This window comes from Styela clava, chromosome 4 (assembly GCF_964204865.1).
Source record: "Styela clava chromosome 4, kaStyClav1.hap1.2, whole genome shotgun sequence".
NCBI classification, from domain to species: Eukaryota; Metazoa; Chordata; class Ascidiacea; order Stolidobranchia; family Styelidae; genus Styela; species Styela clava.
In genome coordinates, this window is record NC_135253.1 from 18583585 (window position 1) to 18603678 (window position 20094).

General features: G+C 35.0%; 2 protein-coding genes across 2 annotated transcripts; both read right to left on the reverse strand.

The window, feature by feature from the left end:
• Positions 1–6114: 6114 nt before the first annotated feature.
• On the reverse strand, positions 6115–11414 carry LOC120326314 (uncharacterized). The gene is made up of 8 exons (XM_078112191.1): positions 10356–11414; positions 9774–9839; positions 9116–9172; positions 8556–8618; positions 8126–8191; positions 7801–7854; positions 7173–7202; positions 6115–6785 (listed from the first exon to the last, which is right to left on the reverse strand). The coding sequence occupies exons 3-8, from the start codon at positions 9128–9130 to the stop codon at positions 6708–6710; spliced, it is 306 nt and encodes a 101-aa protein (XP_077968317.1). The 5' UTR covers positions 9131–9172; positions 9774–9839; positions 10356–11414; the 3' UTR covers positions 6115–6707.
• Positions 11415–14714: 3300 nt separating this feature from the next.
• On the reverse strand, positions 14715–19362 carry LOC120326420 (2-Hydroxyacid oxidase 1-like). Its single transcript, XM_078112038.1, has 9 exons — positions 19174–19362; positions 18690–18841; positions 18483–18598; positions 17701–17846; positions 16961–17118; positions 16750–16841; positions 15723–15881; positions 15403–15472; positions 14715–14926 (listed from the first exon to the last, which is right to left on the reverse strand). Exons 1-9 carry the CDS (start codon positions 19308–19310, stop codon positions 14850–14852), a joined length of 1107 nt encoding a protein of 368 aa, XP_077968164.1. The 5' UTR covers positions 19311–19362; the 3' UTR covers positions 14715–14849.
• Between the last annotated feature and the right edge of the window lie 732 nt (positions 19363–20094).

A 20094-nucleotide genomic window follows, 5' to 3' on the forward strand; every position in this document is an offset into this window, starting at 1 on the left:
TTACTACGCTTTACAAGACTATAAACCAATAACCTAAATGTCACCTAATTTATTTCATAAAACATCGGCGTCAGGTGTAATGACTCTCTTACTAACATGTTTCCTCTGGGCCATAACGCTCACGTATTTCGTCTACTGTCTTGGTGATCCTTTGTTAATCTATCTTGTATTCACTTTGTGTAGTATCGAGCAATCTTCACACATGTCTTTTGATTTTAAAAAGATGTTCTCGACCATTGCAACATAGTAGGAAGGCAAACGCGAAGGAGGTGTGTTGTTCAAAAATTTAGTTATTAGATAATCCCTTTCTCCCGCCCATATTTGTCTATGTTCATCTACATTTACACCATATGCTTGCGAAACTAAAGTATCGTATTGATCTAAAGAGGAACCACATGCATTTTGTTTATCGTTGCAGGTGTTCAACTTTGAATTTTGTTGAAAAATACCGCTATAAATGTTAATAATTGTTTCACCAAAACTGGTTCTTTCAAAGGTTTCACAGTTAATTTCCGAAAGCGTCTGAAATCATAAGTCTTATATATATACATTTATGACGTGATAAAAACGGTCCCCGACAATAATTATGCATTTATGATATTGTATCAAATGCTACAATGGGTAACAGTGACATAGCCACTGTTTTTGAAATTTCACAGCATAATTACGTCAAAGAAATAATCAAATGAAAAAATAGCATTATGTAGTATATATTGCACTTCTTTGAAATATCAAAACGATTCAAATTTAAAAATATATCAACAAATTATACTGTATATCTCCTCAATATAATATCAAGCACGTTTGTATAATTTATAATCCGTTTTTATATTTGGAAATATAAACTTTGCGTTGAATAGCATCAAGTCATACTTTCTGAACAACCTTCATATGTCCTGTCCAGGATCCGGATATCGATAATATAAAATCATACAACGGTATTTCATATGGATTTATTAAATTTTCTTCTTCAATGTACGTAGGGTATTCAGAATATTATCACCAGGAATCATTAATAACGTTGATATTTGTTTGGATATATATAAATAAGTGAAAAGAACAACATAAACAAACAAGTACGAACAAGGAATCTGGTCCCAAACTATTATCCAGAAAATGTTCACGTACAATATTACGCGTAAAATAATGATTGCAAAAGATGTTTTGTTAAATATATTTTGCAAAACTTTCATAATTTGTGTTATGAGTTCTATTGCATCTGACAAAGCACCCCTCAGGTTGTCAACCGTAGTATCGATCTTTTCTTTGTCTACGAACCAACCAACGATTCCGGGTATCTTGAGAGGACTGTGCTCACCCCGAGTTGAAGAAGACGGTTGATTATTTAGCCTGAAGGTTACGGGATAGCCCATTGACAAAACGAACTCCAGAATACCGCTGTTTATGTACAGCAGGGCTGTAAGTTGAGACCATTCCACGAAAAATGCGATAACGAACAAATCCAGCATGAATATTCCAAACGAAAGTTTTTCTCTCAAAACGCATTTTTCAATTGAATAGGGGATGATCAATCCCGAGAATAATATAATTATCCATATCCACATTACATCAATCTTCGTAAATTCTATTCTGTTTAGTGATATCCACAATACACTGTTTTTTGCTTTGATACACGATCCATGTAACACGGTTACGGCTATTAATCATTTACCTCAACTGCAGTGTATATATCGGAATTGAGTTAAGGTGTATGAGTGAGAAAATATTTGTCTAGCGTTTGACATTGTGTGTCGTTTGGGTCTAGGTTACAATACAACCTAACGCCTGAATTTTTCAAAAGCTGCGTTCTCCGCTTGCCACACCTATTGTTTCCTTACCGGTCCCAGTCCTACTTCTCATGTTCAACCGCTGCCCCTTTCTGCATCTTCTCGCAAACTGTCTTCTTCGCCTACCTACTTAATATGCCTGTCTGATTTAATACCAATCTCTCTATTACTCCTTCCTCATCATGTCTAACCCCACTCGCTTTCATCTAACCAAGCCACACTACAATCTGTCTTGGTACTTCCGTAATTTGTGTACCAGGTTAGAGTTAGGCCATAATTTTATTTCGATTTTCCTTATTTTAGTTCTATTACGAGTTCTGGGACTGTTTGTGTTAGCCCCTTCCCATAGATTTCAGTCCCTTTACACAACTTGATGTAGGGTAGGCGAACAAAATTAGCCCCCTCCATGTTGGTACACACATATCTGGCGCGCCTCTGTCTTTGTAACTTTATTGAACAAGGCTTTCCATGTGTCGTTATTGTAAATTATTTCACGGTAATAGGTAGCTTAAATATAAACAGATAGCGATTGCGTTTCTTCTTCCGCAGAAAACGGCATTTGTTTCCAACTCTGAATTCTACTTTTCTGGATATTTCTGATCTACCATGACACTTCTCTCAACCTGGCTTACTCGTTACCGCGACCCTATGACAATGCAGTTAGAAAGGACGGTACGTACAAGAAACATTAGTTATACCTGACTGCGTATGAATTAATATTGTTCCTATTAAAATATAGTTACGATTGCATAGGTTATAAGCAATGTTTGAACATTTGATATTCTGTAAATGTTCAGTTTGTCTTATTCAAGCTGTAACTGGGCCAGGAATCGCAAATAGGCTTGCACGTAATTTACGGATTTACGGAATTACGTAATTATTTGGAGTTACGGAAGGGAAGTTACGAATTACGTAAAGTCGTAATTATTGCATTGAAACGAGCTTTCTTCAAAGCAGTCAATTTCGTCGATTGCGAAAAATGAAAGCTCAACAAGTAGAAGAGAGTTCCGGTATTCGCAGCCGTTTTTCTCTCTCTTGTTACGTAGGTGAAGGAAGGCCTGACGCGTTGCCATTTACTAACCTATTATCAACTTCTCTGGCATGGCCAATGTAAATTATTAACGTAGTTAAGGGGGAAGAACTGAGTAGGGCCGTTTGACGCCAACACACCTGGTTTTAACTTCTCCCGTAACTTAACCGTAGATAAGGGATAGAATTGCGTTGAGACCTATTGACGCCAACACACCTGGTTTCAACTTCTCTCGCTTCTTATCTAGCATGGCCATGGCCAATGTACATAATAACCGTAGATAGGGGGAAGAATTGTGTTAAGACTGATGGACGTTAACACGCCCGGTTTCAACTTCTTCGTGTGAAATGACTAATGAACGCAGGAGATCAATCTTTCAAACATGGTCTATCAAACATTTGTATTCATTTTACTTTTATTTATTATTTACTTGTTCCAGTTTTCCGTTACTTATGGTATATAATATATATGTTCCGTTTCTATTTTATAGTCACGCGTTTAAATAGTGGGAATTCCCCACCAAGTGTGGATTAGCAATGCTTAACCATTCTTTATTGTTAATATGAACACTTGATATATGAACATGGAATATCATACTGTTTTTGGCTGTCTTATTTCAGACTTGGGGTATAAACAGGAAAATATCCATAACATTTCAGCACGACGATCTTGTGAAATTTAACGAAGAGCTTTCGCGACGAATTGGAACCGAATAAGCGAAAAGAGCGATTGATCACTCGCGCCAATACCTCGCCGTGATAATTAATGCCGCGCTTATCAAATAGCAATATGACGACAAAAGAGAGATTGCGTAATGAACCAACGCAACTTCGTCTTCTCGGCATCGGTAAAGCGATTGAGACGGCAGAGAAACATCAAAACGACGGATCATATATAATCAAATATGAGCCAGTGTGTTTATTCTGTGCGAGATCCATTTTCTATTACAAAATCTTGATGTTCTGTTAACGGTTTTATCGTTATATATCAGTCCGGACTTGGCCTTGCTCATGATGTTTTTCACAATTCCTCTCAATATTTCGGCCATATATGATTAACTGTCTTACCAAATGCGGCAACTTAATTTGATTTATCGTCGACTTGAATACCACCGGCACTCGACCAAACTTGTGTCAATCTTGGCCGATAGGATCGACGACTTGAGTTAGCAAATAAATGTCGTGAGTGTAAAATAAATGTCACAAAATGCATTGTTTTGCGATATAACTTTGTGTTTTCGGAGAAGGCATATCATATAAGTTCCATATTTAAATTATACTCAAATAAATAATATTTGATCTTAAATTTATCGCAAATAATGTTATAAACATTCAGTCCGCGAAATGATTGAATGTAAAATGAAGCATGGTAATCGGAATATCGTCAATAAGTCGACATCAATATTTATTATTATAAAATGCTAACAAGGCAGTAATATCGGATAATGCGAAAAACGCTGTAAAAATAAGTCTTCGTCGCGAGGAAATCGCAAGTATAATCAAACGAGAGAATACGCTCGTCGTTAGTTAATAAATTAGAAACCCGTAATTTTTATTCAGCACTAAGGTGGTTTTAAAAAACTATCGTTTCCATAAATATCCGTATACCAGTGTCGGTAATAATAAAATAAAATTGATCGCATAAAAATGGGACGGTTAATTTGCGAAGGTGATAAAGGAAAACCAAAGCTAACACAAAAGATAAAAATCAGAATAAAATTAATTTGAATTCACTCCTTGATATTTGCCTTTAACATCTGCCGACGGCGTGTAGTACTGCCAAGAATATGAAAACCCAACTTCAATGTCCCATTCGGAAAAGAAGTGGATTCAATTGGTTGTTATGATAGGTTTAAATGCATGGAAAAATATCGCAATTACGGGGTCATTACGTAATTGATTTTGCCGTAATTACGGAATTGATTTTTGTCAATTACGTGCAAGCCTAATCGCAAATCAAGCGCCGCCAATTCTTGATAATGAATAATTTGAAATTTATCTTAGCCATGAACGAAATTTTATTTATTATCTCCAATGAGTGGATTGTCGATGAGATATCAGGTTTTACTTACGTTTGTTGACTATGCTTTGCAGGACTATAAATCAAAGTAAAGTTATTCATGGTGCCTAATTCTATTTTTAACACTACTGCCTCCGGTGGAATGACTCGTTTACAAATATGTTGCTTTTCGGGCAGAACGTTCGCCCATTTTGTCTACTGGCTTAGTTATCCTCTATTATGCTAGGACAGAATATTTCAAAATTAATATGTTGAACGCTTTAAAAACGAATCAACTTTAATGAAAAACTACCCTCTGATAGCACCTCGCCTTTCGCTTTGAATTGGTCAAGTTCTCCACTTGATGTTTTTGGAAGACTTTTGGACAACAACGAGGACGGAGGGAAAATTCTTGAAGTCAATAATTGCGAGTTTTTCATAAAAATTACCTTTCACAGAACATTGAAAACTACCCTATAACCTATTACTGGTTAGATTTTTACAAACAACCCTTCAGGTCTCCCTTCATTTCAAACTTCTCGTTTGACGCAACTTTCTAGCTGAAGAGTTTCGTCTTTTTTTAAGATAAGCTAATTTCAGAATGCGAAACAAAAAGCGCCGCATATGGAATACTGTCTGTGGGTATACTGGTGAACATACTTTATAAAAAGTATTTATGTCATATATGTGGGAAGCTTTTGTTTGTGCCCAGTGGGTTGCATGAGAAAGAAAGAAATAGTCCCGCTATTATAAGTTATATACTCGTATTTTAGACTAATTAATGTATTGTTTTCTCTTGAAAAAGTTCTCTTAGTTTTGTTGCAATTTAAGGTATACTTTTGGCATATATTTAGCATGGGGATTGGCCTATGGTGTGCATGATACATGTAACAGAATCATCCCGTTGCAGTTGCTTTTAATACCGCAGAAAGGATGATGTCAAATGTAGCAAGATGAATAAATGAAAATTTGCGCAAACAATTGCATATTAATATATATAGCAAATTCCAAAAATTTCAAATGTCAAATAGCGTTTTACCACTTTCGCGATTTTGATGAAAACTTCCAGAGGCTTCTTGTTTTATATTGGCATGATAGCGAATATTTCTTCAAATTATTCTCTAACAGATCTTAATCAACACCACTCGATCTGCATATTACTAGATTTATTTCCACACAAGCGGAGTTTTGGTCTTCATTCATCCTTACTTTTGCTGTGACACCCTGGTAAACCCTTTCTTTTTTTAGCAGAAAAATCTTTTTGTAACAGGAAAAAGCGAAATAATTAACCACAAACAATTTCATATTTACGAGGCAACTTTAAAGCATGTCTTGCACTCGTGTGGTATTTAATAATATTGCATCGTCACTTGAAGCAATGGAACAATCAAATTAAAAATGATGCTATTAAGTCATTCAAACCTAAAAATCTTATTTTTGTCGTGAACATTTAAACCATTTCAGTCTTCAAAAAATTAACTCAGCCAGAAAAAAATAAAAAAGGTATAGGAATGAACTAAAAATGTCATTTCAAATAAAGGTAAGACGCAATAAATCAATACTGATTACCGAGCAGCGACAACATAGAATCATACAATAATAAATAAATAAAAAAGACAAACAATAAATACAAATAAAAAGTGTACATATTAGGCGATTTGATATTGCGCGTTTCACTGGATAACGACTAAAATCGCGACAAGCAGGGTAGCCATGGCAACGGCAACCCAAAGAATGAATAAAACAAGGAGATCTATTCAAGGGATAACCTTTTCGTTTCACTCATCAATGGCTAAATTTTCTGGGTCAAGTGGGTACCAAATGTAATCATTTGGTCTCCCTAGACACGAAGTCTGTCCCGACAGAACACTGGTAGTTCGTAAGCTGGTCATTCACGTTCGAGGATAGTGTTCACGTCTTCTTCCGCCACACATGCGTTGCTTCAGTACTTGCCATAAGCTCATGTTTCTCTGACAAAAGACGAAGGAAATATTTTGAGATTTGAATCACAAGTCGGAAAATTTATTTATTCCTTGATTTTGTTAATTTAGTTTTACTTAGATAATAACATTTCATTATCCATAAAAACTTGCGTAGATGAGGGCAGCTTAAGCGACTAAAAATTTTAATTTTTTTGGTTTAGGTTTATAAAAAAGGTTTAAATTTTTATTCATCTAGCAAGTGAAACTTATACAAGGTGGCAAATTTTGGGTGACGTCATAGCACACAAAAAACGAATGCTATAAAGCTCACAGAAATATTTGAAATAAATAAATTCTATGTCAAAGAACAACAACAACAACATAACAATCTATAGGTTCACCACGTGTCCAACAAGCAATAATAAATTAACTTACTAAAACCGTATTCTGTATTTGAAGGTCTTGCTGTAAACAAAACAAAAAATATTTACGAATCGTCTCCATACAAGAATAGTAAAAAGATCGATGACGAGTGAGGCGTACATTTTTTCAAATGGTTTCATTTACTGTTTTGACTTGCTCTATATGAAACTGAATCGGTCACTGAAGGAGTCTGTTTTAAGTAATTAATTTGTACTATACAAAGTTATAAATTTAAATAAGTACATTGCAATAACAAGGCATGAAAGTCTGTCAGAAGTTAAGTGCACTCAGATCGTAAACGTATTTAGTCGAACAAATAGTTTGAGCCAAATGAAAAGTATTCACATTAACTTTGCTTTGCCAGCGGAATTCTATTAATGAATATAGATTTACAGTATAGGTTGTATATGTGTTTGAATGGCGCTCCAGAAGTGGGTGTACCGATATGGAGATAACTAATTTTGTTTCCATACTTTATACCAAGTTGTGCAAAGGGACTGAAAACTATGGGAAGGAGTATATTCAATTGGCTAACACAGACAGTCCCCGAACTCGTAATAGGACTAAAATAAGGAAAATCGGGAGTACCGTTATGATTTCTATTTACTAGGGGAGTACCGTTTGGATTTCTATTTCTTACCTTTTCGTCTTCTAGTTGTAAAATTCTCTGATTCTGTAATTGGACTTGATTTACCTGAATGTAAATAAAACCGTTTATTATCTGTAGAAAATATAACATTTTGCATTAAACATATTAATTTTATACCGATTTTACCTCTGAGTTATAACATGAAAATCAAAAATATAGCCTCTTAATTCTAATCTCTGCCCAGGCGTGGTCCAAGCCGAAATTCATTGAAAGCTGTTACTGTTTTCAACGTGAAAAGTTCTTTAAGGTGCATCAATTTCAATACGTATGCTGAGAGACTGTATGATACACATATATATGCATAAAATAGACTTACTAAATTCGTTTGAGCAATATTTAATTTTGAATTCAGGTCTTCCTCTACCCCCATTTTTGCGGCGACCTGAAAAAATCAATTTAGTGAGATATAATGCAAGAAACGTGGACGTTGGCCTAACTAACTATTGTTAACGGTTCCCGATGCCTCTAGCGGTAAAACAAACTAAACACACAACATAGTTATATTACGACCGCAAGCATCTATTCAACTAAGTTCTATTCCTATAATTCTGAGTAAATTTTTCTGAAACCTATTCAAACCAAAAGGTCACAACCCCGAAACGGATATGATGACCATTCCAACCCATGTGAATCACTGAATAAAGCCATAACAACGTTGAATGTATTTCGTTTTTCGGTTCAGAAATCATGAACAATGCTTTGTGAAAACCTTTTACCTCATCGATTTCTTAAAAGGTGCTACTTACTTCGGCGTCTAAATCTAGTTTTAGTTGAATGTTTTCTGCTTCCAACATTTCGCATGTACATTTCTTAAAATAAAAAGTGCATACCTCTTACTCAATATGTAGACAGGAAATAGTATTAGAATATTCTATCGTTTTTAATTTATAAGGAGAGATGTTTAGGATGCTCCGAAGAATTGAGAATTATCGCCATAAATATAAGTGATGCAGTATTTTCCCTCATTTATCACAATTTCAGAACATTACACAAACTAGCGTCTCCCGGAACTTGAATATGAAAGTTCGGCAACCTCATACATTTGTATGTGTGAGCGTACGAGCCAGGACGGCAATTAGGATTTTTAACAACCTTTCAGAATCATTTATTTGTTATCTAAATGAAAAAAAACTTCTGTCAGACATACTAAATAAGAGATCAAAATAGTATAAATGAGCAGAAAACATCAATTTTGTTTTTACTGAATTGGTTTATACTTATTACTGTATTACAATAAATATTATATTCTCTCCATTGCAAGCAATATCACGATAGCTGGTCAACAATAACATAATAATAATCTTACCGACATTCTTTGCATTAATCGGCTTCTGTCCGCTTCCAATCTTGTGCACAAGCTCTCCTAAATATAAAATGTATAATTAATATCATGATATTCAACTTTTTCTCATTTCAGTGCGTTCACCATCGGTTTTAATGTAATTAAAATATTCAGAAGTTATTAGGGCACTTGAAAAGAAAGCTAACAAGGGCAGTCGAATAAATTCACCAATTTCTCAGATATTGCCATTAAAATTTTTCTCAATATTTTGAAAATAAATTTATTGCCTAATGATATGGCATCATTATTTTTGACGCTATCATTTTAGAGCAGTCGTTCTCAAACGGTGGGCGCGCCTCACAAATTGGGGAATAGACGATTTTTGAGGAGGCGTGAAGCTAATTAAAAATGCAAAGATTCATGTATCCATCAATGTATTTTCAACGTGTTTTTTAATAAAACATACTTTCGCCTTACCATCTGTTATCTGTAGCTCATTGTTGACTAGTTATTTTTGAGGTGGGACGTGAGAGACTTGACAAATTATAAAAAAGGGGCGTGGCGTTAAAGTTCAAAGACCACTGTTATAGAGGAAATATTATTCGGTATGATACATAGATATTATTCGATTATTTATCAATACCAAAATTGTAAATGAGATGCTGTATCTGGCAACACTCACATATTCAGATAATTTGCTGCGTAATACTTCGTTCTGAACCTCGATCTTGTCGCATCTTCCGATTTTCTGAATAGAAGATAAAAGTTTTTATTGGGTTGAGTTAAAATCTTATTAATAAATTGATATCGCCTTTATTAAGCAATGTTTGAGAGATATTTCTCTTAAATCGACACAGCCACTCCCATTTTTCAAATGTTTACTTTTTAATCATGTGACGCCAGCTTCTTTCTACACGGAATAATTGCAGGGTTCAAATACAAAACTCGAAATAATACGAAGACTTTTGTGAAAATGTATGATAATAACTACACTAGAGACAAATATTTTAAACTTGTCCTTTTTTTCGTAAATTATTTGTGCTTATGGTATATAATTTACTGAAAATAATGATTGAACATAGGAAGAAAAGATTTATTCAGAGTAAAAAAGGAGGTCAACTTGAGGTGGTAAAAATGAATCGTTTTACCATTGAGCATATTCGGAAATAGTCTGACATATGGAGTGTACTACCCGTGTTTGATCGGAACTATTTGAAAAGAGCAAGTTTAAAACACACAAAAGCAATTTGCTGATTCCACTCACGTCATTGGTTTCTTCAGCAGCAAGTTCCGCGTGATACTTCAGTTGTTCGATTATGTATTGTGGTCGAATGTCCTTTTCTCCCAATACCGCGTCCGACCGAATTGGTTATCTGTCATGCATAAGAACTCTGCGTTAAATAATCCATTATACACATTCCAATTTGCGAACAAATATATTCTTGCAGTCGACAACGTAGAATGATATTTATACTCCGTGACGCACGTGATCTTGTGATAGGATGTTGCTAGTGCTGGTTACCTTAGTGATCAACAGCTGATTGTCACCTCATCGAAAGAGGTGTTCCCAAAACAAGAGAGCAATGCACATATATATGAAAACGGAAGCCAAAACGAAGTAAAACGGGTAACTAATCTTTTACAGTAGGCTACTGGGACGTTATCCTAGTCTCCTAGACTTGGACTGATCAATGACCACCAGATCGCAACGATCGCGAACGCGGAACAGGGTGCTCAATTTCGATGACGTCATCACGAATAAAAAAAATCGAATTTCTCGAAGCTCACAAAAATTTGAATCAAATAAAGGTAGTAGCCTTTAGAGCGAAAACGACAATTTTTACGTACTGGAAATTTTAAAACAATCGGTCCAGTGGTTCGAAAGTAAAGTGATTTTTCCGCAGGAACGATAACAGCAAGTTTAACTAAGAAGAAGAATACCAACAACATAATAACAAAACGATTCATAGGTCGACTCCGTGCCCAATAACCAAGCTTCGTGCCTGTATTAAGTGATTGAAGTGAGCACACTAGCAAGAGTACAAACATCAAGAGGTGGTTCGATCATCATGTGTGGTTCGATATTTTGTTTTGGCGGCGCTAGGTGATCTGATTACAAAACACTCGGCATTTGGTTTTCTAGCTACTTCTCTTTATGGGACCACGATCGAGTAAAAATAAGTTAAGTCAAGGCAAAATCTATGCTTGTGACGTTTCTTCAAATTCCATTGTTGTTGTCATATTTTTATATTTCCAATGAATTACGACCCCTCCTCTGCAGAGGCGCCATTTTGAAACCATTGCTCTATAGTTAAACAAATTAAAACAAATACGTTTGTAGGAGGATTTACAGTAGCAATGTTAGTTTCACTCACCACATCCATGTCGAGGTATTTCATCTGAAGGTCTATAAGTGATGCTTATTTTTATTCTACATCTATATAACATGATAAAAAATTGGATTCAAAAAATCGGCAAAAGCTTTTTTGAACCTGTAACCTTGGAGTGAAGTACAGCCTTTATTTTCATTGTAATTAGAATCTATTCCTCACAATACACTATGCAATTCGATCTATTCGACAACAACATATGTCGTCACGCTAATAACCGAATTGCGTAAGTCATTTTTGACGATTTTGAGTTTTTTTTTATAAAATAGGTATTTATGTAATGCTGCGCACCTGTCTGTTAACTCAGATTTTTTTTAGAATTCCGAAACCCATAAAAATGGAGATTTAGTATGACATGCACATTTGTGCAATTGTTTCGTCATAAAGAATTATCTTTGTTACCGCAGGACTATTGTGACGTCACAGCGGTAAAATAACCTCTGCTAAGTATTTTCGAGTTTTTGCATCTCGGATTCTAGCTTAGCGCGTATTAATTTGAATTTATACTACAGTATAGGGAGACGTGCACTTGCGATATTCACTGTCCGAGTCCAATTTACCTTGATTGGCTTTTATATTGGGTGCATTGCTGTTTTATTCTTTATATTTAATCTTAGTCTTACTTCGGTAGGTGTGCAGAACGTGTTATATTGATGAAATATATATTTTCAAACATAAAAAATAATGTAATTGAAACTGATTAGCTATTTTGGGGATTAGACATTGTAGATACTGAGAATTACATTCGTTTTTGGAATGTTTAGTTTTCAGGACTGATGCATATAGTAAGGTTGCAAAATTGCGTATGTCCCCAAGTCATAGACACATTTCTGCCTAAGTCACAGTGCGCCATTATGACGTCACTTAACTGTGTCATACAAATTAACTTAAATCCGGCTACGACCAAAAAATTGAACCATGGCAAATTATTGACTCTCAATGGCATAACAATATCATTAGGAAGTTTTTTTACGTTTTTCTCAAAACTGCTAAAAATGACTTACGCAATTCGGTTATTAGCGTGACGATATGTAAAGCTTAATGAATAAATAAAATATGGTTTGCAAAATTGCTATTTTGTGTTATTGCCTCTCCTCTCTGCAAAAATGAAATAAGTCTGCAAGACGGATAATCTAACACTTCTTATCGACTTTCCTCTCAACGAAATATTGCCGAACTTATGTGGCCTGCGCTGGAATTCATCGACAAAACAAGTTTATAGTCCGTCAAACAGCTGGGTAAAAGACGACAAAATCGACCCTTCGAGTATCTATTCGTGCACATACAGTACATCTGTTTATAGCGCATGTTTTTATTAGTTGTCACAACATCGTCTAAATTCAGGCAAACGGCTTCTTTCACTTCAACTTAGCACAACCGGATTTTACAGAACATGTTTAATATAACTCGTGATCATTGCAATTCACGTAGTTAACTATTCTAAGTCAACCTCATAGCTTTCAAATATTTCCAGCAAATCTGTTTTCTATATAAATGGGACGTAAATACCACCTATTACAATCAAACTCATTCATGCGAAGGGAAATTAGGCCAAACATTAACTATACAACTCGTGACTAAGACCAATCCTTTCTCCCTCTTTCTACTCTTATTACAAACGAGAGATCAGACGTTCTCGTACCCTTCAATTGAAACCATTCTCAGTCGAAAACTATTGTGGATATATGTATAATCTAACACGAAGCATCAACAAGGCCTATCATTTAATAAGCCGCCATGCGTGGGGATTGATGCAACTATAAAAACATACATAAATTCTCGACATGAAATATGTGACGCGTTTTAGGTTTGTGTACTTTGTATGTTTGTGGAGCGTTCGACGTAACGATCCTCACGTGAGTTAGGATGTGGTATAAAATGTAACAGAAATGAAAACGTATACTGATATTTTATAGTAATTCAATGCAATTCGCAAATAAATTTATTAGACTTGTTTGGATATAGCGTGAAATGATATTTACAAGGTCACTATAGCATAATCCCGGATATGTATGTTAAAGTCACGCCATATTCAAGTGCAGCGAGTACTCTTATTCAAATATCACTAAGAATAGGATTATGTCACTACTAAACATTAACATGACAAGCTTCACATAAATCTAATACATAACTTTTCGAACGCAAAGAAACGCTAGTTGTCGGTGCACTTGACCAATTCACTTCAGTTGTCTAACGTCTAAATAAAAAATAAAATGGGTTCAATGATTATTCTGATATCTCAAGAAAGGGCTGGCGCGAATACGTACGAAACCTCTGAATACCACCACTGGCCTAAAGATATCTGGAACTTCCGAATTTTACGCTGCTCACTTGTTCAATTACAGCATGCTGGGACAGCTGGATGCATTATAAGTAAGAATGGAAATTTCTGTCAAAAAAAAACCTTGACACGACAAATTATTCGATAGCTATATCTAACTTTCAAATTTGAAGCTTTCGGTATTATTTTACAAAAATAATAATACGGTCCCATTTTTACAAGCCAAATGCGCGCTTTTTGACGATAAACTTTATTTTATTTAAACTACCGTCAAGGAATTGCGGTTTAATTACTTTAAACATAATATCCTGGTTGTCGTTCTTTTATTGCCGCAAAAATTATTAGTACAACAACAAATACAAAAAATTCTTTTTTTAAGTACGACTGGTTAGGGAAAGTGGGTTTAGTTAATTGCAAGCGGTAACTATATAATATCCACTAACTAATAAACCGGTTAGCCATTACTTACTTGTCCTAATTTTAAAGGCGCCACGAATACGATATGGTGTAGTGTCTTGCAACACTGTCCGCTGGAGACAAATATTGCAAACAAAATTTTTTCACTGCCTTGTAACTTATTCTGTTTTAAAAGCATATCCTCGTATATAGTCATATAAGTTTCCTAGAGGATGTTTCTAAGCACTCTATGTGGATGTATCGCGTTAAACTATTTATAGAAAATTGCTCCAATAATAATAGCGCAAAGCCATAGTTCACTGAGCCTCAGGCAACAATTATAATACATTCAACATTGGTTCATATCGCGTCATATCCTTTCTTTGTTATGTGCGAAAGCAGGATTCATGTCTTGCAGTGCAAGAAGAAAACGAACACTTCGGGACTTATCCTCGCTATACTAGATTTGATGACTATGTGACTATGTGCCATAATTTGGCCTTGCATTGAGCTATGAATTATCGAAGTTTCTCTCTGTCGCATAATAAACTGTAACTTTGCAATGTACTGGTGATGTAATTAAATTCAAGACTTCACAAAAATATAACTAACAGCATTTGCGCAAATCATATAGACTGATATATCAATCCATATGTATAAACATATATTATGTTACAAGAAGCAATTTAATTCAAAGTTTCAAAAAATATCTGGTTTCGTGAACAACTATGTCTGGTGTCGTCTGCAATTCTTCTATTGTAGAAACACCTGGAAACAAATATATACATAAATGAAGCATGTTACTCGTTGGTTACAAAATGAAGCTTACTTTGTTTCACTTTTCGGCTAGTCTATTAGAATCTATGGAGATGTGTACAGTGTGTACAGTCGCGATTTTCACTCGCTATCTGATAATTGAAATTTAGTGTGAATTTGATCTGTTTTAGTTACGGTATCACTTATTGCGAGTTGGCAATTTCTGTTATTTGAAGTTTAGCATTGGAATCACTTTGGTTTTCTCAATATAATTGTGAAAAACCACCAACTAATATCATGTTTTTGCATTAGGTTAAATGCCTCCAATGCTCTTCAACGAAGTAAAACTGGAGTTGAAAAAGAAATCTTTGTCAATAGTGTTTAATTTAAGAAACAAGTTTTATTAAAAACGTTCAAACATGTAGTACATACCGGAATAGCACCAATGTTGCATTATGTTATATTAGGTATAAAGACTACCAACTCACCAAGAAATTGCATGGTGTAGATAAATTCGTTTTTGAGAATTCCTAGAACATTCCTCACACCTTCTTCCCCCTGAAAGGTATTGTTTCGTTTTACTATTGTCATATCAAAAGAATATTCTACATGTCTATTAGAATATTTTGCACTAATTTCAGGAGAAATTCACTTTTTGCGAATGGAACCTTACTCTAGTTTCCGAAAGGGATGTTCATAAAATAAAATCGGCCACATTTTTCGCCATCGACCATCATGTATTATAATAGCAACTGGGATAGCTCTTCGGAACGTATATGTTAGTTACAAAATAAATCTTGTTACAAACTTTGCATGCCAGTCCCCAGATTATTGGTCTCCCAACAAAAACCGCTTTTGCTCCGAGAGCGATTGCTTTTGCTACGTCTGTTCCTTTCCGGATTCCTCCGTCAAAATAAACATCAACTCTGCCATTCACGGCCTTCACTACTTCTGGAAGAACGTCTATCTAAATTTAATGTTCAGTTTTAGAGACGAAACTTTATGAGTTTACCTAGGAGATGAAAATCATGGATATGGACATAAACTTACATGAATGTCATAACATAACAATCATTGGCATAAAATGAACTTCAGCTTTATTTAAAAATGTATTCAGCGGCAGAAAATTCACAAATGGGAATTAAAATCTTGCTTCGATTGGACTTTACAATACAGATTTAGATTTAAACTTTCATCGCGAATGAAAAGACGTTAAAAGGAAAAATGATATGAACAAAATGCGTTTCCTGTTTTCTCTTTCATTACTTATCGATCTCGATCGGTAAGTATGTTGAAAAGTATTTGTCTGTTTGTTTGTTTGTCTGTTAGACTATTTTGTATGCTACGTGATATCTCACGAAAGCGAGGTTGAATCTGCTCCAAATTTTGCATGATCATTCATCATATCTCGAACCAGAAGCCTATTGATTTTGCATGAATTATGTCGTATAAGCGAGTTATTAATTAATAGTGATGGGACATGCGGTGTCAATATTGAGTCAGAGCGAAGAAATCGAAACCGCAATTTCTGTTCTGGAGGATCCCCTAACTTTCGTCGCTGCGAACGATTGTGTGCGATCGATACGTCGGCGGTCTCCGAACGCTATCTAGTTATTATTTCAGTTGATTAAAAGCAATCAATCACAATAGCTAGAAGTTGTAAGACAAAAAACAAAAACTTGAAAGATTAAAGATTAAAAGAAAGTTTTTAGTTGTTGGAATATGTTAAAACATTGTGGTAACTCTTTAATACATGAATCCGTCCAAGCCAGAACAAAACAATATCTGATACTTCTCACCCTCTATAGAGTCTATCTATATTCATGTATACTCACTGTCGCAAATGTACTATCCAATATTCGTCCGCCATGGTTTGAGACAATGATTCCGTCAACCTTGTGTTCAACTGCCTTAAGTGCCATTTCCGCTTAATATAAAAATAATGAAGTGTTCTTCAAAGAATGTTGGTAATCAATATTTTATCCATTTCTGATTTCCGTATTTGCAATACAAAGTCTAGAACGTAGAATCATAACAGTAGCCTACCTGTCAGAATTCCTTTAACCACTACAGGTAAGTCCGTAATTTCTTTTAACCAATTGATACTGTCCCATTCAACACTCCCATCCATCCAGGATTGAAACGCAGCAAATGCCGACTTGTCTGGTTCCACAATCTTGGTCGATTGTTCAATATTTCTGCTTCTAAAGTAGCCAGAACATAATTCCACTTAAACGAGTTTAAATGCTCAGTATCTAATTGTTGGCATTGTGATTCTGGGTCATTATCAGCGTGTGTGCAGTTTACAAATTTGTGTCGGCATGTTTCGAGAGCCTGACTTTTTGTGCTTGATTCTGTGCACTTTTTGTAAACTCAAATATTTTGATTTTAGGATAGTTTCTACGTTGTGAAACCTCGCTTGTGAACCAACGTTTCCCACTCCTTAAGAAATTCCTTTCAGTGAGGAATGTTAACCGTTTTTGGAGAATAATTTTGGTATGTACTATCACTATGATATGTATTCACGAACACATAATAAACTGCACAAAACGGGCGTACGACTTGCGCATAACATTAGCAAAGGATTCAATAAAAATGAAATAAAAGTAGTTTTATGTACAGGGATGGTGAAATAAAAATTTCCAAAATAGACGAAGAAAGAAATTTGACAAAAAGGTTGGGAAATACGGGAAACGTTCAACGTGAAATAAGTTTTGAAGAGCCAAGAGTAAAACCCATTGATCCTGTCCGATTTAAGTAAAAATAAATGCAGAAATAAATCTTACCTAATGGATGTATCAAAGTTAAATGGTCTTCCGTCTTCGTATCTGTGGTCTCGATTTCTAAAAACCGGTTCATCGATAGTTACAATAAATCCTTTGAATTCGTTTTTTTCAGCTCTTCTCACAAAATGCTCTGTTACGATACGATTCTATGAAATATTTGAATATCAATAAACCAAATATTTGCAAATCTAGAATAGATAGAGACTTTGAATACATACATATGTATAGAAAATTTTTAACCGTCATCATTTAGGGTCTAAAGCAGTGGTTCTCATACTTTTTGAGCCGCCAGAATTTTTCAGAATTTGTCTCGCGACCAACCTCAAAAATAACTAGCTAGCAATAAGCTACAAATAACAGATAGTAAGGCGAAATTATGTTTTATCCAACAAATACGTGTATAAAGGGACCTCCAGAAATATACGCACCAAGATACTTCTGGAGCACCGTAATAAAGAATTGGTAATGAGGGACGCGTTCCGCCGTTTGAGTACCACTGGTCTGAAGATTAGACAATCGGAATGTTGTAGTTTGATATTCACAACTATTTCTATTTCCAGTATTATGTCAAACGTCGAACAATAATAGAATGAACTGATTTTCTATAACAGAGTTTTCATTTTTAAAGAATTTCGCGCTTACTCAGTCCGTTATTGTTAGACTGTTGCGTGAATTAAAACGGGGTGTTCGCCACGCATAATTTTTTTTATTATTGCAGACTTTCAAATGTAAACACATGTTTATTAATATTTACTTTTACGATTTCCTTTTTTCATACCAACCTTGGTCAATTGAAGTTGACACCATTTTATGCAGTTTGGCACCTCAGTTGCGATCTCTTCCATCGTTTTGTTACTCCATAAACTTACTGCCATTCCTACGCCAAGTGATTCGGCGGCTTAATAAAGATCATTTTATATTTTGTAAAACTTGCAATTAATGTTTGCGATATATAATATTGAAAGAAATATATGCTGCAGTCACTTTACCTCTTGCAGTGCAAAATTCACCTTCTGGTGCACACAGACGATGAAATGCCGTTGGTGCAATACATATTGGAAAAGGTACTTTCGAACCAATTACTTCTGTCGCACAATCCACTCTGCTAACGTTCGTTAAATTCCTGGGTCGAAATCGCCATCTGTGTATAATATTGCATTTGAAATATTTCTCCCATTATTTTTTGATTCATTTATCCAACAACCATAACCCAGCAGTATTGAAGCAATACTTTTAAATAATGTTTGAGAAATATTATTTTCATGAATTCTCGAAGTTTGCTCTAAATTTGAATTTATAAGATATAACTTGTGCAAAATTCGAGATAGCGCACCAAGTTAGTAGCCGTGTCAAGTGTTATAAGAGCAAAACAACAATATCCACCCAGCACATCAAGTATTCAAGTAAAAACAGAAGTAATAGGCCAAAAAAAAACGTCAAAATGTTATTCGCCATATTAAATCGTTAATTTCCCTTTTAAATGCTTCACAATTTTCTTTTACAGTTTCTCCTCCTACAGCTCCTGCAGCAAAGTAGCCCCAATCATGTTGCGATAACTTTTTTCGAGCCTCTCCCTCATAATCGCTTACTGATAGCAATAAATTATCCATGGACAGAAGGTTTAAACTCTTCGCAGGTAAACTAATATTGTAAGCATGTAGGAAAAGCACACACATATATAAGGGATTTATTTGCAATTCAACTCATGAGTCGACAGAATCAAAGATTCCCGGAAACAATACAATTGATTGCTTGAATTGATTAAACCTTCTCGGTAGGATTCAAAATAGGTAACAAAAAATATCAATTGCGCGAAGTCTGGATCGTCACATACAAAATCTTTCTAATCTAAAATATACATCTTACTTCTGTCTACATTTAGAATTCAACACAACCCCTGCAATGGTTATTTGAATCAGTCGACAACTGAAATCGCTATCGCAATCGCGCAACTCATTTCGAGTCCAAATTGCAACAAAAGTCAAGTGCGATTTTTTTTATCACTGCCATTACCATATCTACTGGTGAGTTTGCAACACGTTCTAAACAAACACCGTTGTCGCCACATTGTATGTATACACTGATTCATTCAGGAAAACCATGCTTGAAGTATAAATCCAGGGAACTAACCACACTCGTTTTAACGAATGTCACACATGGCAGTGAGAAAATTCTCCAAACTAGCTGAGCTAGTTTAAGTACCAAGTTTATTGCATTGCCGTTAAAGCCTCCAATGACGTTTGAATCATGAAAGGTTCCTGTGGTTACATCTCTTGGTGATGCTCGGAGTCTTTCAAATAAATGAGCGTTTCTGTATATGCCAGACCGTCTCTGCGCACTTAAACGTACTTATATATATCTGAATAAATTTTTATTCGACTCTCTGTGACACTT